This window comes from Charadrius vociferus, unplaced genomic scaffold (assembly GCF_000708025.1).
Source record: "Charadrius vociferus isolate BGI_N301 unplaced genomic scaffold, ASM70802v2 scaffold1039, whole genome shotgun sequence".
Taxonomy (NCBI): domain Eukaryota; kingdom Metazoa; phylum Chordata; class Aves; order Charadriiformes; family Charadriidae; genus Charadrius; species Charadrius vociferus.
Window position 1 is genome coordinate 796,451 of NW_009650167.1, and position 24,607 is coordinate 821,057.

The 24,607-nt window shown below is 53.7% G+C and overlaps 1 protein-coding gene across 1 annotated transcript in view; it reads left to right on the plus strand.

The window, feature by feature from the left end:
• EPS8L2 (EPS8-like 2) overlaps positions 1 to 24,607 on the plus strand; it is a 68,831-nt gene that overhangs the window by 8,941 nt on the left and 35,283 nt on the right. Inside the window, exons 2-3 of the mRNA XM_009892452.1 lie at positions 14,653 to 14,717; positions 15,943 to 15,998. Of these exons, the coding sequence (XP_009890754.1) occupies positions 14,653 to 14,717; positions 15,943 to 15,998 (121 nt within the window). The remainder of the gene's footprint in view (positions 1 to 14,652; positions 14,718 to 15,942; positions 15,999 to 24,607) is intronic.

Sequence of the window (24,607 nt, forward strand, 5' to 3'; positions counted from 1 at the left end):
GCGATGGGAGAGGTGATGGCCTACCCCATGTCCAGGCAGCCATCCCTGGCTCCTCTGAGCCACCGGGGAGGATGGAAGGGAGGAGAGGAGCTCCAGCCCCCGTGACTGCTCAGTGGAAGGAAATGTCGTGCGAGTTTAATCACAGCCTAGGAAGTGAGGGCTGAGGGCGGCTGGAAGAAAGAAACCAAGCGGTCAAAACCCGCCTGCCATAGTCACATGCAAACTAGAGCAGACAGGTCCCCAGAAGCAAACTAGACCAGACAGGTCCCCCGAACATCTGCTCCACACCTGGCACAAGCCCAGAGACACTCCTGCTCTCTGCTCCCTTCCTGCCAAGACCTTGTGAGCAAACGGTCAAAGGTTAGAAGAACGATATAAAGCAGTGGAGAAGACCGCGGGAGAGATCTGGGCCGTCACCACCCTCGGCAGTCCCTGGTGTTTTCCCTAGAGCGCAGTGTGTGATGCCGACTCCAACATGATCGGTCCTTGCCAAGACAAGCGCGTGTAGCTGCCAAGATGCCGCTCGCAGAGGCCGTGCTCCACTCCAGCCCCACATGGGTGACTGGTGCTCAGGTCCTCTTGTCTCAGAATCCTGTCCCCCGACAACTGGAGCTAAAAGAGGACTTGCTTACCTCTTGACATCCAGCTTAGCAGTAGGCTAATCTCTTGCCAACAGTCAGTCCCACGGGGCTGGACTGAGGAGCACCTGGCTGGGGACCACTTCGTTGTAGCCCAAGCGAGCCCCACCAGCCGAGAAGCACCAGGGCTGGATGTCCTGAAAGAGCATCTTCACGAAGGGCTGGCAACATCCTCTCGCAGACAGATGTGGGCAGGAGGGCTGCGTCCCTGCCAAAGCCAGGCCAGGAAAGGGAAGTACTGAAAGGGCTAAAAATGACACATACGTATATTAATCTACAGTTGAAGGAGAACTGCGCTGGAGGGCTGGCTACCAGGGTTGCAGCTCTGCGGTCAGGAAAGCTGCTATTTGCTGAGGTGGAGGATGAATGACTTTGGTTTCTCCGTTCAGTCAGAGGCTCCCTGTCCCTCTCGAATCCACGTGTATTCCTGTGCTCTCGGGGCCACCTGCCCCTTTCTTTAAAATGACTACGCCAGCTTCTCCACAGTGCATGTTTAGACGCAACCTCGCTTCTGCAAACCTTTCTTTGCTCCAGAGGTGACCCACAGACCTGTGGCTCGTTCCCTACAGTCCAGTGAGGAGAGCTCACTGGTTTTAAACCATGGGTTGCGGTAAACACCACCCCTGCCTCCTCCTTCGGCTGCAGGAGAATCCACGTGGCCTGTGTTGGCACGACTGTCTGCCACCCTCCAACAGCCCCAGCCCTTCCAAACACAGTTTGCCCACCTGGCACAACAGGGCTTTCTGCTCCTTCCCCCTCTCCCCTTCGAGGATGACAGGGTCATCCAGGCCAGAAGGGACCTCAGGAGGTCTCCAGTCCAACCCAAAGCAGGCTCAGCTCTGAAATCAGAACAGGTTGCACATGGCTTTACTCGGTCTGTTCTTAATAATCTCCAAGGATGGAGATGGCACAACCTCTCTGGGCAACCTGCTCCCCAGTGCCGAGGTTCCCACAGCAGAAAGCGTCTCCTTCGTGTGCCCCCGCGGAGCTTTAGCTTTTCGGGACTGGAAATCCCTGTGCTGAGCCCCTGTGGGCATGCAGGAGCGGCCAGTGAAACTTTCCCTCTTTAAGACTTTGCAGGAAACTCTTCTCCTCCCTTCCCAGCCCTGTAATCACTGCTGGTTTCTCCTAGCCCGGCTAACAGACTGCCCTCGCGGACTCTCGTCCCAGCCCTCTGCCGCAGGCACCGATTGGGATTTTTCCTCCTCGCCCTTGCAGGAGATTAATTTTTTTTTTTTGCGGCAAGATTGTTAAAACATTTCTGCACCGTAAGATTAGAAACTGCCATTTAAATTCTTTTGATAAAGCCAGCCTCGCACATCCTTCTATTCTAAATGAAACAAAGGGCAAAGGGAACATGCTTTTTTGTTGTTTTGGAACCGTCTCTCATGGGACTGTTCTGGTTACTGTGTAACTGGCTGTTCATGCTGCAAAACTCCCCTCCTGCCGGCCTCATCCATGGAGCTTGGGAGCTTTATTGAAAGCCCAAACATCAGAAATCAGCCCAGATGATGGATGATCAGCCTGTTAAAGCCCAGGGTTCACCCGTACCCGTGCAGGGGGAGGCTCCTCAGCTGGCAGCAGCCACGCCAACTTGAGCCATTCCCAGCCGCTCGCCCTCCTGTGACGCTCCTTCGTTGTGCCCGCACGAGGGCTTGTGGGGCTGGGCTGCGAGTCACGTTCTGCGCCTGATCTGGCTGGAAAATAAACCAGCAAATTAAAAAAAAAAACGTACATGTGGGGGGAATGGGGTTCAAGCCCCATCGGTTGCCGCTCTGGGTTGGAGTGCTCCTGCTCACAGTTGCTGGGGACGAGGTGATGGCCAGGGACAGCAGGACGGTGGGACATGCTCAAGCTGCTCTGGGAAGCAGGACGGTTTACTTGTCACAGTACGGTGCAAGTCGCTAGGAGAGAATCAGGACTATTCGCTCATCTTCAGCCCAGGTTTCAGAGTGAAAATCAAGCAGGAGTTTAAAAGCAGGAGAGAGGAACTACCAGAATAAGCCTGCTGGATCGAACAGCATCCCCAGGGGTTAACACCAGGAGTCTCTCTGGCAGACTCCGATGCCAGAAGGCTGCGAATGCTACAGCTCGGTCAAGAGCCACACACAGATGAGTTCCTTAAAAAGAGGTTAGAGCGAGCAGGCAACGAACGAGCCCATTTGGACCAACCACACTTGCGTCCATCCCCCGTGGGAATGCCCCGCAGGCTGCAGCTCTTCCTCTGACCAGCAGTCCGCTGCTCTTCCCAGCTTAGGCACCAGCATGGCCCCTCTCCTCTCCTCCGCGCCACGGGAGCTCATCCCCTTGCAGCCGATCGCGTATTCCTCTTGGTGAGGTTGTCAGGTTTTCTAGTGCCCCTTCCCCGCTGGGAGCAGAGCCCTGCAGAGACTCAGGGCCGTGCTGAAGGAGACGCAGGAGACCTCCGTCAGACCGCTGAGCCGCAATCTCGTCCCTGATGGGTCAGTTTGTGTCTTAAGAAAAGAGCGAGTTTCCTGCACGGGGTTTTTGAGAATATCGCCTGGTGCTCTCCTCCTCGCTGCTTTCTGTGAGTGCGCATTCTGAACGCGAAGACAGAGCAGGGCTATCCTCAGCTGGGCACGGAAGTTTGGTGAAGTATTTTGCAACAGAACATTTTTTTGCATCAGTAATCAGCATTATGGTTCCTATGGGGACTCTCTGTGGGACTCCAAAAATCTCAGCATTTTGCAGGTAAAAGAAATAAATGACTGACAGCAAAAGCACATTTTGATGAACTCCCATTTCTGCCTTTCAGAGATGACTAGGAAGCGATAAATTGCAATTTTCCATATGGAATTTTATCTACCGTGACGTATATATGAAAATACCAACAACGGAAAGAAAAAAGCTAGATTAGACTATTACTAAAAACCACCCCAGTGCTGCTGCACGGACACTTTTTACTTATTCCCAGCCTCGGCGGCACAGCCGGCTCCCCAGAGCCCGGTGGAGGGGATACCCTCATTGATCCAAGCTGCATCCGCAGCCGGTGCCCCGAGACTGGAGCCCAGTGGCACGTCAGCAAAGTCTCCCCAGCGGCGCGCCGTGGGCTGCCAGCACGGATTTCTGTCGTGTGGGCTGTGCCCAGTCCTGCCTGCCCGCGCTCCTACTCCAGCTCCCACCACGTGAGCTGGCGTCTCGGGGCGATTCGGGATAAGAGGGTTGAGGAACCCAGCAGCAGCCCCCTCAGCAAGACCCCGCTCCCTCTCTGCGCTCACGGTGCTCGGGAGACGTGGCTGTCGCCCGCACCAAAGGGAAGATGCCCCGCCAGAGCCCCAGCTGCAGTTGGAGGGGCTGAATACACCTTGTCAGAAACACCCCCGTCCCCTGCCGCACCACAAGCTGACCCAAACCCCAGCACGTCCTCTGGGAACACGGGTGCCGCCAGGTCCCTGGGCTGGTTAAACCGATGTCAGCTCGTTTTCCCGCAGCTCCCGCGTGCCAAGTTTTTAGCTCAAATGAATTGTTAGCAAGTGGCCAAAAATACACAGGCAGGATATGAGTAGGAAGCACAAACCGGGGTGGGAAGAGATGGCAACGAATGTTGTCATGATTAGCCTAAAGAAGGCTGGAAAAGCCTTAAACATCAAATGCGATTTTCAAGAGATTCCATCTCCTCCCTCAAATCCTCTGCCCCACCCTACCAGCAAAAATCCTGGGGCAAGTTTTACAGCAGGAAATGGGACTATTGATGCGATAGCTTCCCCAAGCCCCAGCTGCTGAGGGCAGACGGTCAGAAAGGGAGTAGGGGGCAGAGTGAAACCGCTACTCGCTGGCGCAGGCGGAGGGAAACGGGCTGCAGCCCTCTCCCTTTCTTTGGGGAAAGATACCACCGTGTGACCTTCCTACACAGGGAGAGGAGTATTTCGTGGTTCAGATTTACCAATCTTGCCGCAACCCCAAAGAGTTCAAGATGACCGTGCTGGAGACAAACTGAAGCTAAAACGTGGCCCCCAAAGTGGCTCTCAGCCTAATAACGAGCTTTTTTCTACTGGAGGAAAAGCTCTTGGCACACCGGCTGTCCTGCCGCATGCCTGAACTTCTGCCAGGCAAGTGAATCAGCGTTTCAGGGAGTGACCAAAAATGCCCTTCCTTGAGGAGGAGGTGGTGGAAACATCCCATCGTTCTCAACGCCTCGATCTTGCTCATGAACCGGTCGGCACAGAGGCGTTAAATTACAAACAAAACTCCTTCTTCCCCTCCCGAGGGTTGGTGAGGGACCCGCGGTACCACCCAGTCGTCTTTCCTCGAAGCGTTTCAGCCCCAGTTGGGCTGACGCTGGCCAGGCAAGAGATGGTCAGGTTTAAGTCACAGTCCTCCTGGGGCTAAGGCCTTTGCTGGGAAGTAATGTGGAAAATCAGCCTGCCAAATTGATTTTTTTGAATTTATTTTTTACAAGTCTCCTGTAAAAGCAGTAACAAACTGGGCTTGCTGCGGTGAGCTTGCAGGGATTGCGCGGCATTACTATGAGGTGGGGTCACAGTGTACTTACACATTAAAGCAATCGTTTAATGAACAATTAAGGCACTTGAGTGATTAGCTCAAAGCCGTTGGGACAGCAAAGGCAAACCTCTTACCTACTTATATGTCCACAGCTGACAATAAACGACTGATCCCCATCGGGGACTACCAAGGACCATCCAGGTATCATCAGCGTGTTGTCAGGGTAGACACGGCAGCTGATGGTTGCACCAGAGAGCTTTAAAGCCTCTGGGAGAAGCAGTTTTGCTACAGGTGCTTTCCATAAACACATCACCACCTTTCAAGCATGGATGTAACAGCCCTGAGCAAATCAGCTTTTTTTTTCTTGAATTCCCACCACAACCACCACCACTTTGCTGTGCCCCCAATCAGAGCCTTAACATCACCGCGTGAAGCAGCAGGGACGCAGCAGGAACCCTTACACCTTCTCCGTCCCCATCCGCTAGCCCATCCTGCCCCAGCGGTGCCTTTTGCCGAGGCTCCAGCTGTTTCACGAATGCCCTCGAGCCTGGAAAAGCCATAAGAGAAACGAGAGATATTCTCGCCACGCGGCGAGGTGCACGTGAGGAGCAGCGCTGGGAGCCGACGCTTGCAGCCAGGAGACACGAGCATGTGGCCAGTTACACCCAGCGGTTTGGTGCTTTGCCCGAACACGGAGGCGATTCAATGCCCTCCTTCAGGCTGGGCTGGAGCAGAACAGGGCAGTGCCTTGGGCCGTTATCCGTCCCGCTCTGGAATATGACACACACGCGCAGAGTCACTCCCTATTTTTACTGGCCTGACGTCCAAATCCTGATTTCTACACAGAGAAAATAAAAAGGTTCCCTTTCATCAACAGAGTCGACAGCGCCAAATCCTTCCCCCCTTCTAAAAATCACAGCTATAACCCCCTCACTGCCTGTGACCCGGCTCCCGGAGCCCAGCACCAGGCTGGGAAACAGGGATCATTTGGGGGGATGTTTGAATAAGACGCGGGGCAGAGAAACCTTCAACATGACAACTACCAGTGCATTTCTTCAGCAAACTTTCTGGGTACGACGTGTGCTATGCCCACGGGTCCTGCCAGCACCGGCGCATGATGGCTGGAGCCCTCCAGCCTTCCCTGCACGTCCTGCCCAGACAGTCCCGCGGCCAGTTCCATCCTCCCGCGGCCAGCTCCAGCCTCCCACCGCTCCTTTCTCCCCAGGAGCTGGGTGGTGCCAGTCGCAGGGCGAGGGGACAGCCTTTGCTCACAGAAGGTGTGGGCACAAATAAAAACAGGACAGAGGGAAAAGCTACAAGATTCCCCACAACACTCTTCTCATCCCGGGAAGCCTGAGGAACACGTCACGTTGGTTTTTCTTCCTGGGGAATCCAAGTGACTCACACTTTCTCCCATTCAGGAAGTTTTGAACTGGGGTCTTTCAGTTTAAACCATTTAATGAGCTTTTATATAAGCTGCGCTCATCCATCGCCTTCCATCTTTCCAAAAGCATCTATTAACATTTGCCACGCTATTTCTGGGCCCGGTTCTCAAGCTTGCTAAACTGCAGCCCAAGAATAGACAACGCTCCGCTTGGTACCCCTGGCAAGAGACACACAGCAAGCCCCAACCTGCTCCGTGTTTTTCCTCCACCCGGCTTCTGCGGGATTCCTCCAACAGAGAGGAAAAGTGTAAATTCAGGAGCTGTGACTCAGCACGGGGACTCGGCAAACAGGGGGGTAGTGGAGTCAGCTTCCAGTTTTTTCCCCAAGATCACGGAGATTGTGGCTATTTGTGCATTTGCCCTGGGTATTTATAGAGCCAGGCGCTGTCTAGACTTGCTTTTGGTTGTGTTTCTTGAAGGAAGGTTTTACCTTCTGGCAGGAATATAAAAGCTCCTAGTTTGGTTCAACTCGCCTGCAGAGCCTTCCTCTCCCGCTCTGGGCTCTGTGGGCACCGAGAGCCTCCCGCGCCGCCTGCAGACTCCTGACCTGGACCTAAATTACGGTCTGTTTGCACATCACCTACAGACTGGAAAGAGCCACGCACAAGTGTGTATGTGTGTTTGGGGTGACACGGAGGGTGACTTCCCATGCTCTCTCTAGGTAGTTTGTGAATCCCGCATCAGAAATTTGTAAATATTGGCACTTCTGCTCCATTGGTGTTTCTGAGCCTTAACTCCCAAGCCCCCATCCCACCCCCCCGGGGGATCAATGGCAAAGCCAGCAGATGCGTTGCCTCCAAACCTCTAGTGCAATCTAGCAGGGCTGTGTGGTCTCCCAGGGACCGCTCGTGCCAAGGCCAGCGGCCGGACAAGCGTGTGGGTGTTCCCCTCTCGACGCTGGGAAGTCTGGCTAAACATTTTCCCAGGAAATACTTTTTAAGCACAAATTACTGTTTTTGAGGAGGTGAGTGAACAAGGCACAGCCTGCTTGGGTGTGATCCTCAGCAATGGGTATAAATCTTATCCCGGTGCTCTGCAGGACACAGCACGGGAGGGCACAGCACGTAAGGAGGGACGGACTCTTAAACAACAAGTGGCAATTCAGGGTCCACCAAAGCTGGTAGAGGGGTGGCTGTAGATCTCGGGTGCCTTAGTCTAAAAGAGCTGCTGCTGCTTCTCCCGCAGAGGCTGAAGAATGCTTGGTTCTTCTCTGCTCAGACCTGCGCTGACCTGTTGGGCTGGGTTATATTTATCCAGGTGCTTGTCTTCTGGAGAATCTCCGCTATGTGAAAAATCCCATGTACAGAGCAGGGAGTGTTTCTTCCAGACACCTAGCAGGTTGTAGCCGCCGCCTCTGACTGTACTGTAACATGCTACATGCCATGCACACCCTGAAACTACACACGCATTCACGCTCACCTCTTCCATAGGGGCTAGCGTCTTCCCAAAGTGTCCTGTGATCTCGAGTGGCTCTGTCACTGTAAAGATAACTTGCAAAGGTGCCGTGGGCGGGAGGGAGGAAGGAAAGAACAACAGGACTCTCCACTTTCCAAAACTGGGTGCACTGTAAAGACATCTCAAACAATGCGGGTAAGAATGGGGACTCCTAGGGTCACCTGACTCTGAGAAATATCGGTTGGATGTGTTCCCCTCTTCAAAGCAGGAATCACCAGCAACAGTTTAAAATAGAGCCATGAAGTTCCGACTTGGTCCCACGGAACCAGCACGATTTGCAAGGCCTGATTTGCAAAGACAGAGTTTGGAAATTTCAGATGGGACAAGATCCTTGTTTGCTTGCTTTTACAAAAGAGCAACAACAACAGCAGCATGCTCATTTGTTTGGCTGTCAACCTCTCTGCTGTGGATTTGCGTTTCCCCTGATGCTTTCTGACTAACCCAAAGACAACTTTCTTTATGAGTGCATGTTCTTGGTAGAGACCTTACCAAGCAGGTCTGAATTTCTTCTGGTGAGCCCTGACAGGCATCCTTACTGGAAGGCTCAGAAAAGCAGAAGGATGGTTTCACCATTAGGAGTCTGGAGCAGGACACGAGAGATCAGGTTAAGTTCTCAGGTCTGCCGCAGGCTCCGTTTCACAAGCACTTCTGGAGATCTAAACCAGCCCGTGGGAATTGAGATCTCTTGGTGCCACATGAGGTGCACTGAGCACACAGATCCCAGTGCCTCACCAACACCCGGAAGGTGTTTTGTTAGCGGATTGATGTGGGATTGTAGCCTCGCCTGTCTGCCAGCTCCTTCAATACGATCACAGCGGGCAGGAGAGATCATGGGAGGCGGCAGGATGCTCTTGGGGGCACGTCCGGAGCATGGACGGTGCAGGACACACGTCACAGTGCCTGCGCTCCCTTTGCTCTTGTGTGGGTACAAGCAGACTTAGCTTTGTCGGACAGTCCGTCAAACAGCTTTCGCCAGCGTGACATTCCCTCATGAAAACACTCACCAACCCTCACAGACAGCGCTTTGTTGTCCTGGGAAGTTTAAAAGATAACATCACGTGGTTGCCAGCTAAGGTTTCTAACTGACGCTTTATGTTACTTGCCGAGGCTTTTCTAATCTAGCGTTTCTGCCTGACCCATCCAGTTGGCACGGGCTACACGCACAGACAGCAGCACCCTCATTGTACCCGTCCCCTCCCGCCACAGGCAGGACCCCCAGGCAGTGTTTCCATCACATATTTCACCAGTGCCCAAGCCCCATAATCTATTTGGGGCAGGGCCTTCCCTTGCCACGTCCTCGAGTACTTCGCGTGTGCTGCAAAATGAAGCCGTTCCCCACCACCACCTTTGGGTTGACTTGACAGGGCAATAAGGGACCACTTTGCATGTTGGCATCACTCCAGGTTGTCCAACTCTGTCAAGAAATGCTTTAGGCGACAGACATCCAACCTTATTTGACCCCTTTTTGTGACACATCGGTTAAACCATCAGTATCAGCACCATGGCTCCAGGTAGGAAAACATGGTTCAGTACCAGCTTGTGGGCAATGCGAAGTCCTGTCACAGCGGGCAGATTTCAGTGGGATGACTGACGGAAACACAGACACAGTCTGTTAGAAATGGGTTAGGGCATGCTATGAAAAACTTACTATTACTCCTGGGTAGCTTAGCGGGTTTTGAGGTTTGGGAGGTTTTCTACCATATTTTTCTACTGTTGTTCCAGCAAAAGCTGTTGCTTTTTGATCAGCATTTCCCCACCGCTTCAATCGTACATCCTCTGATACCAACAAACCTTCTCCATCACGCTCTACCTGATCTCAGGCTTAAAGGTACTCTTAGACCTGTGATGAAAAACACTCACAGACACCAGATGCTGCTATTGTTATTAACAGTGATGATAATAACAATAGCCCTAACAAGGACACTAGTATTTCATATTTTCAAGTTGTCCGGTCTTCACCCAAAGTCCAGAATTTGTCACAATCCCTTTGCATGTGCTACAAGAACAAAAATGTATGACCACAGCAGACAAGGGAGAAGTATACCTAATAAAAATAATGTATGACAAGAGCAGTGATTGGCCGAAAGAGAAAAGAGAGCTATTATTCTTTCCCCTCCCATACAGCTTCTCCACCCTTGCAACATTGCAGCTCCCTCTTCAAAGACACTCAAAGAAAGCCAAAACAATGTATGGCCCGCTTCCATTTGCTATAAAAGTACAGAAACGCAGCACAGACAACAATGCCAGGCTCCTATCGCAACTCTGTGTGTCTTTTGGGAGGATATTTCACCTCCAAGGGTAAGACTGTCCGGAAAATCAGGGAGTGAGATTTCCTTTGCTTTAAAGTACCGTACGACTTCACCCACCTCGATGTCCTTCAGCAGTGACTTCTGCTGGCCTCCCTAAGGCCCTCTCTTTCAGCACATGAGATCTCCCGGCCAGGGACAGGCGACGGTGCCAGGCTTTAGCTTCCCCTGTACGTCCCCCCCAGCAGAAGCGTAGCGCTACCGTCCACCCTGACGGCCAGGATTGGAGCTGCTGGAGCCCCCATCCCATTAAACACCGTGCTCGCTGTGCCAGGCTTAGCTGGCTTGCTTGGTGACCGCGGAGAAACACTGCCCTGCACCATCGAAAGAGTGGGTGATGGTCTCGAGTTGCACAGCTAAATTTGCCTCTCGCTTCCCTTCCCGTGCACGCTGGCCCCGCTGGGGAAGGAGCAGAAAGCAGCCGCACCCTGCAGGGAGATAAGAGGGAGGTCAGGAACCCTCGAATGAGGGAAGCGTGAGCCACAGCTGACATGAGAGCAGGGAGAAGACGACGTGAGCATCAGAGGTTGAAGACTGTGGGAGCTCTTCGGGACGCCCCCCCCGGGGAGGGGGACTCCAGCCGCTCGGCCGTAACCCCATCTCATCTCTGGCCTCTTATCTTTGGCTCTCTCCACGTTTAGAGGTGAAGCGCTCTCAGCCCTTACTTCATCTTAATTCAAGCCCAGCTGTCTCTCGATTTTGCAAAATCATTTTAAAGTCTCCAACCCCTCAGAAATGTGCCCTTCCCCCCCCCCCAGCCTGCCAGCTAGGATGCAATTAATATCAGGCAATTTAAATTGAATTAAAAGCTCTGGCGCAAGGCTCCATCCTGGTTTAACTTGGCCAGCACCACACCACACCCTCGTTTCATTTAATACAAGTTTGAACACAGACACGGCCCTTAATGCAGCAGTGAGAGCTAGGCAAAGGGTAAGTAATGAAAATAGCATGAATAAATAAAAAGAAGGGAGCCCAGCAGGATAAGGACCGGCTGACCTGGCAGGCGCACGCATTGCTTCCAGTTTCATGCCCTCTTTCGGACGCGGGCACCCTGGAAGGGAGGACAACCTTCCAACGGTGCTGAGCAAACACTGAGGTTTATGGCGTTTCAAACGCCGAGAGGGACCAGGGGTCACTCAATCGGACGTGTCAGAAGGAGCAATTTATAATCAGCCTCTCGCTGAAATGTCAGCGGTGCTAATGCGTTACAGCTTCTGCTTGGCCAGGCTGGGAGACTTTGGGAACGTCAGGGTATAGAGTCATAGAATTGTCTGGGTTGGAAGGGACCTTTAAGATCATCGAGTCCAACCATCAACCCAACACTGCCAAACCCACCACTAAACCACGTCCCTCGGCACCACGTCTACACGTATTTTAAATACCTCCAGGGATGGCAATTCCACCACTTCCTCGGGGAACCTGTTCTGACGTTTGATAAGCCTTTTGGTGAAAACATTTTTCCTAATATCCGTCCTAAACCTCCCTTGGCCCAACTTGAGGCCATTTCCTCTTATCCTTTCACTTGTTCCTTGGGAGAAGAGACTGAGCCCCCCCTCACTACCCCCTCCTTTCAGGGAGCTGTAGAGAGCGAGAAGGTCTCCCCTCAGCCTCCTCTTCTCCAGGCTGAACACCCCCAGGGCTCTCAGCTGCTCTTCACAAGACTTGTGCTCCAGACCCCTCACCAGCTCTGTTGCTCTTCCCTGGACGCGCTCCGGCACCTCCAACGGGACTGCAAACAGCACAAAACCCTTCAGCAGTTTTGTGGGTGGTGGGTGCTCCCACCGCACGCTTCGAGCAGCGCACTGCAAGTCATTCTGACACCCGCGGGGTCCAGCCGTGTTCCCACCAGCCGAGGTACATGGTAGCTTATCCTGCCATGCTCTAGGGAGCCCGGCTTATCCCGTCAGTGCTTTCCTATTAACTACCACGAGATAAAGGATCAGCTCATTTTGTGGCTGGTCTCGCTTCACCCACCAAGCTGCCCAGCAAGCTCTGCCATCACCACAGGGTCTGCTCCCCCGGCAGCCACATAGGGTTTGACCAGACGGGTTCGACCAGATGGGTTCCTCTAAAAGCAGGAGTAGATCCCCCAGCGTTTGTCTTTCGGACAGAGCTTGTGAAGGAGAAACAAGAACTAGGGTGACCTTGGCTGCATCCCTGGTTCCTCCTGCTGGTTCACGGCTGGGGCCTGGGAGCAAGCGCTGAGCTCCACCGGCCAAACTGGGCGCCGCTTACCCGTGGGAGTAACCTGGATTTCAATCCATTACGGACACGGCCCTGGGGCAGTAAGTGAAAGGGAGCCCGAAATATTACATTAACATACAGAGACATTCCCAGCTATGATCATCAGCTATGGGACTAAAGTGATCAGACGGTGTAAAGTAAACAGACCAGAGCTGGGTTTATTGGAGCACGTTCCCTTTTCTGGGTATCTTATGCTAATGCACACAGAGATCTGGGAGATAGGAACAGTTTGAGGACTGTAAAAGGAAACCAGCAGACAGCTATTAGCAGAGGAAAAATTCACAGGTACCCAAGCTTGGGCACAGGGACGGGTTTTATTACACTCAGAGGGGTTGGCAGAACACCAAGTTTCGATTTTAACGTGTGTATGAATTTATATCTGCGTGTGTGCGTGCACGTGCGTGCACAGACTTTAGCATCAACCACAAGGGAGATGAAAAAGGGAGAATTTAGTATACTAGCTACAAAACGCACTTCAAAGTCATTTCTAACAGTGTCTCTCGGTGCTGAGGAGCATTGCTGTGACAGAAAGCAGGCTGAAAGCCGTAAGGCTGAGCCCAAAAGGTGCCGGAGTCCTCCGCACAGTCCGTGCGAGTGGCCGGGCAGCGTGTTAGCCGTGTGCCACGGTGCAGCACGCACACCAGCCGCGTCCTCCACCAGGAGAGCTGCACCTCCACAAAATCCATCCCTCTGACAGACATGCAGTTTTGTTAAGATCAGTGAGAAAACTCTGTCGCCACCCTCACCTCAGGGTGAAACACACGGAGCAAAATACCACAACCGTTTCCAGCTCAAGAAGTAAAAACGGATACGAAAGGAATCTAGGGCAGCTCGGCTGACGGTACAAGAAGCCCCGCAGCAGAGAGAGTCAGCCTCCAGAGGGGAGATCCCAGGTGCCAGGGATGACTCCGAAGTATTCCCCGGGGATTACACATAATTTAGCCGAAGCTCAGCTATGAAGAACCTTTGTGAGGCAGCTGTGCTGCCTGCCAGGGGTGGCCGTGACGGCGGCCCCACGGCACGGGCCAAGCGCGTTCAAAGGTCCCCTCGCAGGAAATGCCACTGAAGACACTGATGAATTTCTTCCTTCAGGCCCACGATGAGTATTTTAAATCCCTACCTTTGACTTCTGACAACCTTAGAAGGAGGTGAGCGGGGTCCGGCCCAGGCGAAGCAAACGAGGCGCTGAGTGCCCAGCACGCAGACAGGTGCCCCCACAGCTTTGCAAAAGGGAATAAAAAAACCTGGAGACTTTTGCTGGCTTTCCTTCAACTCACGCACTAGAGCAGAGGTGAATATCTGGCATGCCAATACAAAGCGTCCCCTGAGGTTTTATTACACCTTGTTTTCCCTTCTCCCCCCAACCCTTCCCGTTGCAGTTCTGCTCTCAGAGCAGTGCCTGGATGGCTCTCACATCTTCTCTCACATTATTTATAATTTGCATCTGAAAGAGGAGGAAAAAAATCTGTGAACTGAGCCTGTCTGCCTCTCACCAAGCACTCGGCCACTGCGGTAAATTTTTCTCCATCCTTACGCCGCCAGTGGAGCAGCATTCACAATTACCTCACTTGTCTCTATTCAGGCGATACCCTGCTAAGGATACTTTAGCAGCTGGTATAGAGCTTCAGATTGCCACATAACAAAAGATAATGGCACTATAGGCGTGAAAAATGACTCAGGAGACTTACAGTCATGAGCACACGGCCACGGGGATCTGTATGTTTGTGTATGGCCTCTGACAGACCATAAAGGCAAAGGCCACCTCAGTCCCTGCTAAGGTAGGGCTGCTTTGCTAGGAAGAGCCGTGCTGAAGTACCACAAAGTCGGGGTGTGCCTGGAAGGGACGGGCGAGAGGGGAGAGGTGGAAATAGGTTTCGGAACGGCATCCTGGGATGTGTCTTCTTCAGCCCAGGTCAGAGCTGTGCGAGGTATCCGAGCCACAGGGCAGAGAGCAGCAAGGAAACCCCATCGCACTCACCTGACTGCTCTCATCTGCCCACCCTGCTGCTTGGAGACCCCAAATCAGAGCGCGCGCACAGATAAACCATCCGATAGGGTGTTTTCTAATTGCTAACCCGGTCTCTTCTGCTTCTGCTGCAGTTGCCCGTCCTGCGAAGCGACATGAGTCTGAAGGGATCCCTCAGCAGCAACCCCGGCTCATCAAAGTAAGGATCTCCGTGGTGGGCTTCCTCCATCTCGCGGTCGGCACCACCACTCCCTCCCTACCACCCAGGGGGATGCTCCTAGCGGTCCCACTTGCCCCCCCGAATCCCTGGTGTTTGTTTGACCCTTCCTGGGCACCTCACAAGCCGCAGCCATAGCCAGCATTGCTGCCTCACAGGCCCTGCGTGCTGTGGCTTGATAATGCTGTGTTAGGTGCAGAAAGCAGAGAAGGGACAGCAGGAGCCTCTCCACCTGCAGCTTAGGGGCTATAGTAGCCCATGGCACCTTCTTGATGGAGCCAGAGCCACCAGCTCCCTCCCTCCTGCACGCTCCTGGTCTCTGGAGAGCAGGGTGTAGGTGTATGAGCACCATGAACCACTGCCTGCCCGCGGGGGGACGTGGTGACAGAGCAGAAAGGAGCCACTGGCCACCCTCTGGCTTACTGAACCGTCCAGAACAGCCTGACCACAGCACCTGAAACTCTGAAGTCCCACTTTGATCCTCCCCAGCCAGGCTTGAGCTGGAGAAAACACTGTTATCTCCTGGCTGCACACTCCTACGTACAACCCAGGCCTGGGGGGGTGGCCCTACAGGGGAGGTAACCCGTGCTTAGAGACCTGACGCCCCAAAACTCAAGCGTTTTTACACAGGTACATCCTTCTGCATTTTTACATGGGAGACATTCTACATCTGAGCACCTGCCTTCAAGGAGTACATCTCAAAAGGGTCCATTAATAAGGGATCTTAATTTTGGCACTTACACTGCCTCAGGTTCAGGTGGACTCAGGTGTAACACGGAGGGGTCTCCGTGTACCTGCGCCGCTCCCTGAAACAACCCCCCTTATCGCACGCTGGGAGCCGCTGTCCTTCAAACAGCCCCTCCAGAAGCGATGTCCTTCCAGGGGACAGTGTGTGCGAAGGTAACTCTAGTGGGGACAGGCCTAGATGGGCTCCTCTGTCTCCTGTTTCCAGCCGCTGGGTTTAGTGACATGTGCCTGCGGTGTGGATAACAGCTAGGGTTGCAGAGGGAGCCGCCGGCACGGTCGGACAAGCAAATGCTTTGCGTGGCAATTGGGAGTCACACCACATCTGAGGAGGAGCAGGGCTGGTCCCCCTTGGGAGAGCCGCAGAGCTGCTCTGCCGATGATCGCCTGAGCCCCAGAGTGAAAGCAGACGTTAAAAAGATCCGGGAGCTGATGGTTTATTTGTACCTTCTTTCTTTTACAGTGGCAGCATGGGCAAAGCGGACGGAGCCTCCAAGCTGAGCGCAAAGGACCTGTACGGTAAGTCATGCCCACAAACACATCTAAGGTTTCCTCTAGCAAACCCACCTCTGGAGATCAGGATGCTGCTGTTGGGGAGTTTTAAGCTGGAACTCAATCAAAGCCAGGTGAATCCAGACCTCTGTACATAACAGCCTGGCCCGATGTGGCAGCAAAACCACACCTTCCCTCTGCGCCATCGCCTCCCCTGCTGGGGACAGCTGTGATTTTGTCAGAACAGACACCCTACGCAGAACACTGCTCCCCCTCACCCCCACCCATCACCCAGATCCTCTCCAGTTATGTCAGCAAGATAACCTGATAAAGGGGCCAACAAAAGAAAGACTGTCCTCAGCAGGTTAATGATTATCCTCTTTTAACTACTCGGTGAACCATGAAAACTCCAGTGCCCTTTGGCTCTCTGGACGCAGAGGGAATCGGCAGGACGGGCGCTTGTGCAGAGCCTGATCTGCAGCTTGTTTATAAACCAGCCCAGCTCCAGAAGCGCCAGTGAGTCACTGGGTGAGGAGCCATAGGGAACATTTAGGTATGAACAACAGTTATTCCTGATCATAGCACCTCTCTTGACGTATCCCAGGTGAAGACCTGGCCTGCGGGGTAGGCAGAACAAGCAGAAAGGCGTGTGAGAAGTCACCCCCCTCCGTCATTCCTTGGATAAGAAGCTGGGGCTCTGTCTGGGGAAACAGTAAGCAGTTTTCGGGGAGTCCAAGCCCGCAGACTCCCCCACCCGAGAGCTGCCCATTTGCCTGGTCGATGCTTTCAGTGGGTGTGAACAGGCTGTGCGCGCCCCCGGTTTGAGAGCTGATATTCGATCAGAAATCTCCCTTGGCAGCTACGAGGTGAGGGGGCTTTCTTTGTCCCTGGTTTATTGGTGACTTTGGTTGCTGAATGGTTTTGCCTGGAGGTTTATCAGTGGGGAGTGACCTGGAGCGGTGTCCCACAAGTGACCTGTCTTCCTTGGGGAGAAGCGGGCGCTGGTGGGAAGACGGGCGCTGTGCTTTGCGTTAAACAAAGTCCTTGTTAACTGCCATTAGCTGCAAAGAAGTGAACCATGGGAATAAAGGTAGAACAGAAATTTGGTGTTACTGGCCGGCGATGGTTGTGGCCTGGATGCTGCATGATGGGCAGGGGAGGTCTGAGCGGTGCGAGTCGCTTGTCTGGAGATGAAAGGGCACACGATAAGCCTGGAAAGAAGTAAGAGGGTGAGGTGTGGAAATGTTTGGGCGCTGTTCCACTGCGCACACAGGACTGCTCGTTCAGATGAGCTCCTCCTACCTCTAACGGCATCATCGCTTTTGCTGTGCATGAAAGCTCCTACAGATCTGATCAGGGGCAGAAAGATTATAGCCGCAAAGGAAATACAGTACCATAGAGAGACATGTAAAAATGACACCGAGAGCCGACCACTGCGTTGGAAACACGGGAGGTGCGCGGGTTAGCACCCACGGGTGGAGGCAGCCCAGGGCTCTGACCGGTCAGGGTTCCGGGGTGGGATCTAACCGTGAGCGCAAGGCTGACTCGGTGCCTCGGCACGGCGAGCAGGGACCACCCTGCAGTGCCTCCGCCACAAAAGCTAGCAAAGGGAAAGGCTGCCAACCCCCCTTTAGAACAAACACAGCTTCTCAAATAAGTCATTTCCAACACCGAGTTGCATCTTTTAAATTTTTTTGCATGGACACACCCCAAAAGCAAATTTCGACGGGGATGGGACCTCTCCGACCAAATTCCGGCAAACCTTAAATGAGGACTATAAATCCACGGGCCAAATCTTCAAGAGGAGTAAATCAGCTGCCCGTTATTTCCCTGCCACCTCTGAAGCGCGGTATGAGGTCTGCAGTAACTCACTGCATAATTCAGTGGCTGTTGGCCGGCTCAGCCCGGCACCGCACGAGGACATCCACAGGGTTTTTGCTTGGCAGAACTTGAAACCCTCCCCGCTAATTCAGCATGCCTTTATCAAAGGGCACTCAGCCTGTGCTAAACCAATATTGAAATGTCTGGGTCCCCCTCGCGCTCGGATCCTCCCTCCCCTCACATTAATTTCTGCCGCGAGCTGGCACATTTGGGGGTGGGAAGGCAGGCAAGAACTAAAATTCCAGAGAGAATTATGTTCCATAATGAAATAAATCACATCAAGCCGAGCTGGCCTTGATTATGTGATTACGATGGTGCTAAGGGACGTTCGGAGCTTACAAGGCATTTCATATTTCCATTTTTCTCCAGCGTGATCAGGCTGGACCCTCAGCCTGCGTACACTGCCAAGCCTCCAAAGGGCTGAGTGCAACAACTCCCAAATTCAGAGCACGCAGACATCTGCTGCGTTTAAAGCTCGCTGGGTAATGTCCTTCCATCAGCTGTGGCTCCAGTGCACACAGATGTCTAAATATTATTCCTAGGTGAAGGAGGCCTTGCTTTTAGCTTTCTTCCAAGGATGTTTTTTCTACAAAAGAGTGCCTGCCACCATTAAGCAGCATGGGAGGAAGGAGGGCACGTACTCAACCATTAGCTCAGCTACTCGGGCTCTAAACGCTAACCCAGCCTGACCCCACATTGCTGGCCTAACATGACAGGAGTGCCAACCGCAGGGACACCAGGGCCAAGATGCCCCCGGTATCAACAGGGACTTACTGGCAGTATTAAAGTCACCTCAGGCGAGACCCTGGAGAGTGATACTTAAAAGCATCGTGGCGAGGCTGAAGCAGAGCAGCAGCTCCAGGCTGTGCACAGAAGGTCACCTGGATGACAGAGGTGAGGGATCTGCTCTGGGGAGTTCAAGGACACCATGTGAAACTCAGGGCCACGTAGGTCCGCACAGGACACAGTCTCACGGCCGGTGACGGGTGGGGAAGGTGACAGCTCTGGTGTCACCCTTGGCCTGCTGTAATTGCCTTGGTCATCAAATACGTGGCGTGCCACTGTGTCTTCTTCACTGTGGTGAGCACAGAGGGATGCAGAGAGATAAGCAAAGATACCAGGGAATTCTGCAAAGAAATTGGCTGAAAGCCTTGAGATATCTTCCCCCGGCTCTGTCGCTGCCAGAGTTGGTTACACTTCCTAGGTGCTCAGCTGTCCTCGGTGGAGTTTCCTGCCTGTCATGGGAGCAGGATACTCATCCTTTCCTCCCCCCTTAGCAACGCAGCATCACATTTGCTCAGCGCCACGTTCTGGAAGGGTCTGTGGCTGCCTGCACAGCGCGAGCCCCGGCTCCACCGGCAGCAGGGGGAATGGCTGGCACCTATCAAGTTGCCACCTTACTCAGTGCACAGCAGCCAGCTGAATAAATGTTAATGCATACCATAAATAAATTAAGCTACTTCTCCGCTTACTGGCGCCTGTTCTGAACCTAGATGAAAGGCCGTGGGGGGGAAACCAGTGTGGCTCCGGCAGAAGCCAAGGGAAGGGCTGGAAGGGAGTGTTTCTGCATAGTGCTTTCCACAGCGGGCTTCTGCCACCACTTTCTGTGGTGACACCCAGGTGGACTTCTGCAGGTGTTCATCTAAGGTGCTTTGATGGTTGATCAGGCAGCGCTGTCTCTCGTGACGGATTAGGCAGTGAGAAGCTGCACAGAGTCGAGGGCAGTTTAATGATCGTACTGGATTTCTCATGGGGCTGTATGAAGGAAACGGCTCTGCAGCAGCGTTCAGAGCAGCCCAATTTCTGTTTGGCTACCCTGTCTATCCCTGCGGTGCTCAGCCACTTTCCAGCACCCCTGGCGAGCTCCTTGGGTGTCTTTGTCTCTCACTTCAAGTGCTGGGGCGGGAGAGTGCCCAGCAGACCCAAAACCAGGCTGGCTCCCAGGGTGAGACGTGAAAGAGCACCACAGAGGTGAGAGACACCAGCCTGGCAGGAGGGTAGCGCTCATCTCCCATCCAAACCTGTGAGACCTAGCTAGTTGGCTCCAACCTGCCCAACCCGTCCTGGATACACTCATTTCTGGGGAAAAAAAACCCCAAAACTTGTCGGGGTACAGGGCTAGAAAAGGGATTTTGGAGTAAGAGAAACCGCCTGTAGCATGAGTTAGGCTGGAGAGCCGTGGCTCTCCAGAGTCTGCGAGGCATGATCACTTGACACTGCACACCCCCCGTAACCCAAGACAGGCTTCGGTGCCGTAACAGGACACGGGGCACTAACACAAAGAGGAGAGCCATTCCCACCTGCTTGGCGTGGCCCTGGACAGGTATCGTCTGCCTGAGGAGCCGCAGGGAGAGAGACTCCACCGGTGTCAGCTGCACCCATGAGCCACCGGCAACTGCTTGGCAGAGGATGCTGGCCGTGGCCAGCCAGAATACACCGGTGGCAAAGGAGTAAATTACGTTTAACCGTCACGAACCAACTCCCGGGGGTGTCCACAGATTTCCCTTGTCTCCCAACAGGGCCTCCGGCCCCCAGCCACATGGGAACGTCTCCGAGATGAGATTCGCCAGCCCCCGGTACGGTCCCCAGGCTGTCATTCCCTGCTGCCAGCTCTCCCGCACCCTCGCTCGCACCCCGCGGGAGCTTTGGGGTTGCTGCTGCCAGAGACCCACCACAGACAAGAGTTGTGCCAAGTCAAGAATCACCCCTAAAGCAGAAAGATAGAAACCTCGACTGGAGACAGTCTCGCTTTCCCTAAAGCTGCATTGTAAATGTGCATTTACTATTGATGGCTCCACACGATGACCAACAAAAAGGTCATTATTTACTATTAGTTACTGCCTGCTCGAACCATGAGCTTGCTAATTATTTCAGCCGGACGCCCTGTAGCAGTCACGTGGTTATAAACGGGAGCGCTGAGGTGCTGTTCCTTCCCCACAGGCCTCTGGAAGAGGGTTTGTGCACAGATTTGACACACTAGTACTGTCTGCAAGATACAGCCCTGGCAGGAGTGGTGGCTAGAGACCGAGCTTGCTCAGCTCCACGGCTGGGTCGAGAGGACCACGCACATGCCTAAACCCAAGGGCATCTGGGCACCACCTGAACAGTGCCGCTCACCATCATGTCCTTCGGATGCAGACAGATCCTCTGTGTCTTTTACCCAAAGCTAAAAAGGGAAAGCACTGGCATTCATTGAGATGATTTCTGAGGTTCGGTAGCTGGGCAGGAAGGCGAGTTTGGTTTTAGGCAGGTCTGACTCAGATGAGACGTCAGCGGGTGCCCTGAAGCCGGCCAGTGCCACCATCAGTGAAGCAGTGAGGCTGCCATTCTGGATAAAGCAACTTCACACCCGACTGACTGAACAGCCTTTTCCTTTAAAGTGAAGTCTGAGATCCAGCAAAGATCAAGACACCTCGCTGTAGAGAGGAGGAACCACTTCCCTCGGACTGCCCTGCAGACTCCCGTTTGGGAAATGACGGGGGGACAGAGGGAACTGGTGCTGACCACAGCAGTACCGACCTCACAGGGATTTCCCGGGTCCAGTGTTTCCCGTACATGCCACTGCCCCAAAAGACCTGCTCTGCTTGCTGCAGATCTCCAGAGCAGCGGACAGGGCAGACGGACACACAGCTGTGTCTGTCTCCCACCAGCTGCACGGCCACAGCCAACGCATTTCACCTGGGCGCCGCTTTCCCCTGCTCCTGCCCTTTGCCGGGACAGCCTGAAAGCCGCTCAGAGGAGGGAGCTTCCCTGCATGCATTTGCCCAGTGCAACAGGACAGTACCAGGGACCCAAAGTGCTCCTGCAGTGGGCGGGTGAGAGGCAGTGCAGTTTCCCCACGTGCTGTTGCTGTTCGCCCACCGCAAGAAAGCCCCGGGCAGTGCTGATCACGGGTCCAGGTCAGAGCAGTGCCTGCGACATTAAGTCCCCATCTCCTCCGCTGCCAGCCTTCAATAACTCCCTTCTCCTCCCCCACCGCTCCCTTGGTGCCATTTCAGCTTCTTTCTTCACGTCCCCTTTCCCACCCAAGATCCCAGCTTCAGATTACCCCCGCTCCCCTCCGGCGCTGCCTTGTGGGTCACCCTTTTATTCAACGCCTTGGACATTTAATACTCCTACTAGAAAGAGGGCTGGAAGAAAAATAGCAAGCCAGCGTTCCTGTTGGTTCCTGCAGACCAACACCCAGCGGTGGGTAAGATGAGGGACGCGTAGGCTCAGCTCAGCCCAGACTGGAGGTATCGGGAGGAGCGGGCTCTGCTCTGGGTGCTGCCCGCTGGGCTCAGCCCTGGCCCGGAGCTGCCTTGCCACCACTCTGCCCCACCGCAGGCAACCCTCACGTCTGCATCGCGCAGCCTTTGGGACGCAGGTAGTGACGGGGGGCTGCAGAGAGGGATCTGCCGCCTCAGCGCCCACTCAGCATCTCCAGCGGCCTCTTTTCTTTGCTGCTTCAAGGCACAAGTTCTCTCCTTGCACAGAGAAACTGCTCAGAGGTTATTCATATGAACATTTTCTTAAATGGAGATGGGTTGTTAGATATGCCCAAGCACCTTGGGAACAAAAGCTATCTTAGTTAATACCAACAACAACAACAAAAAAGGGAAACTTTGCATTACGAGTTTTTTGGTCCTCAAGTAAAGCAAATTCATTAGTTTGTTTAAATTAAATCAAGGTCCCCCCAATCTTACTAAACGCATTCTGATGTTCCAAAAATGTCATGGGCAGTTCAGAAAACACCACTTTGGATTGGCTGATGAAAAATAGTTTGGGATATTTCTTCCAGCTCTGGTTTTAGAGAAAAAAAGGAATACCTCTACCCACGAGCTTCCCCTGCAGGTCCTCAATACCCCGCTTGTCTTCTGCTGAGCGGCCCCTGGGTGCCTGCCCAGCGGTCTGTGCGCTACTGCACATCCCTCCCTGCACTCCCCGGCACGCCGCACACAAACACGCAGTGTCTCTTGATGTACTCAGTCCTTGCACAACCCGGGAGGTGGGTCAGGTTTGTATTTGCTCTTCTAGAGTGGGTTGTGTCTTCAGCTAATAAAACAGGAATGTGAGCACTTGGGTCTGAGCTAGTGGCAAATATTAAGCGTGCTGAGGAGGAATTTAGCCTCGTGACACCTACTAGCAGCTGCCAACATGCTATCAGTAAAGCGGCTCCCTGCCGCCACGGACCATTCATACCTCCGGCGGCCCCCAGCCTCAATGAGAGCCTTTTCATTCACTTCAAGAGCTTCCAGATCACGTATTAACGCGCCACCCATGAGTGACAGCTGCCCCATGCATAGATCTCCCAGCGTCACAGCCACCGATACAGACAAGCTCTGGCAGTTCAGAAAGTACCGCGGTGCTAACAGGAAACCCAGGGTGCTTGATGCTTCATAAGGAGCTGCAAAGATGCTTCCAAAACGGAGCTCTCCCTGTGCCGGCCGGCCAAGGAGAGCCCTGAGCAGGGAAACCGCTGCAGCAGCAGCAGCAGCAAGGTCCGGACCTGCAGATGCCTCCCTGTCAGGAGCTCAGACGCAGCAGGTCTGCGCAGTGCCCGAAACCAGATCCTTGATTAACCCTGCAGAACCTGGAGCATCCTCCCACTCATTGAGGACGCAGGAACCTGTCAGATCAGCGGAGCTGCGCTACCGCAGATGCGCAGTCGCACTGCCAGATCAGATCTGGCCCCCTGCTCGGCTCCTGGGAACGGATGCTGTTTCATAAGGCTGCTTTATAACGCAGCCCCAGTAAATTTGCATCATTGCTATTAGCATCCAGAGGCATTTGCTGCTTTGTTTCTCCTCTGCAGGGTTGTGCCCTGACCTGTTGGTTTGGCACAAAGACTAGCTCATGCTCCACTGGCAGGTTACTATAAACAGCATGCGTGCTGCTAGATAATGTATAGATAATATAAAGAACTGGCAAGCTGCAGAAGGCAACAGCCGGGACTCTCCTTATGCTGTTCTAGTGAAGGCGGAGGTCAGGGAGGTCGCTAATGCGATGCGGGGAAATCAAGGAGAGGTCCTTGGTCTGGTAGTGCCAACAAAACCAAACCTAATTCCATACATCTTTAGTTCCTTACAGACTGCTTTGCATGGGACTCGTCCATGCCCCGCGTTTTCTGATGTGCCTTCTGCCCAGCAACGGCTGAAAACAAATACGGGGAGGATCAGGGAGGATCCTGTGTAATAAAACTTGCTAATTAATCAGAGAAGGATGCGCACGGAGGGAGGCTGGGGCCTTCACAGCTCTGGTGTAACTGGTTGCATTTGTTATAGAGGCACCTGTTTACACCACAACTGACTTTGGCCCCGGAGCACAGCAAAAGCACAGGCGAGTTTTTGTTTAGAGCGGTTGAGAATGTAAATGGACAGAAAGAGATGGTATCGCAGGACTGAGCTTTGGGATCCAGCCTCTAGCAGCCCGTAACCCCCGCGCAGCTCAGCGCGGCACCACCGGCACTCTCCCTGCCAGCAGCAGGAAAGAACGGCTCAAATTCCCCCAAAACACCGAGAACGTGTAGCGTCACAGCAGTCCTGAGGCCTTCTGCCCTCTTGCAGACACGTAACAGAACGCAAAAAGAGCAGAAAAAACCCCGCTATAATGCACTGACAAGCTGGGGAAAGCAGAGGGTGGCGGGAGCACACCCTATTCTGCCTGTTTACCCCGTACGCAGAGGCACGAGCATCTTCTGTGTGGAGTTGTACGGTCCTACAGCTGCACCTCAGCAGTTGGCAGCCATAGGTGGGTTATGGCTGGCCCCACGGCCC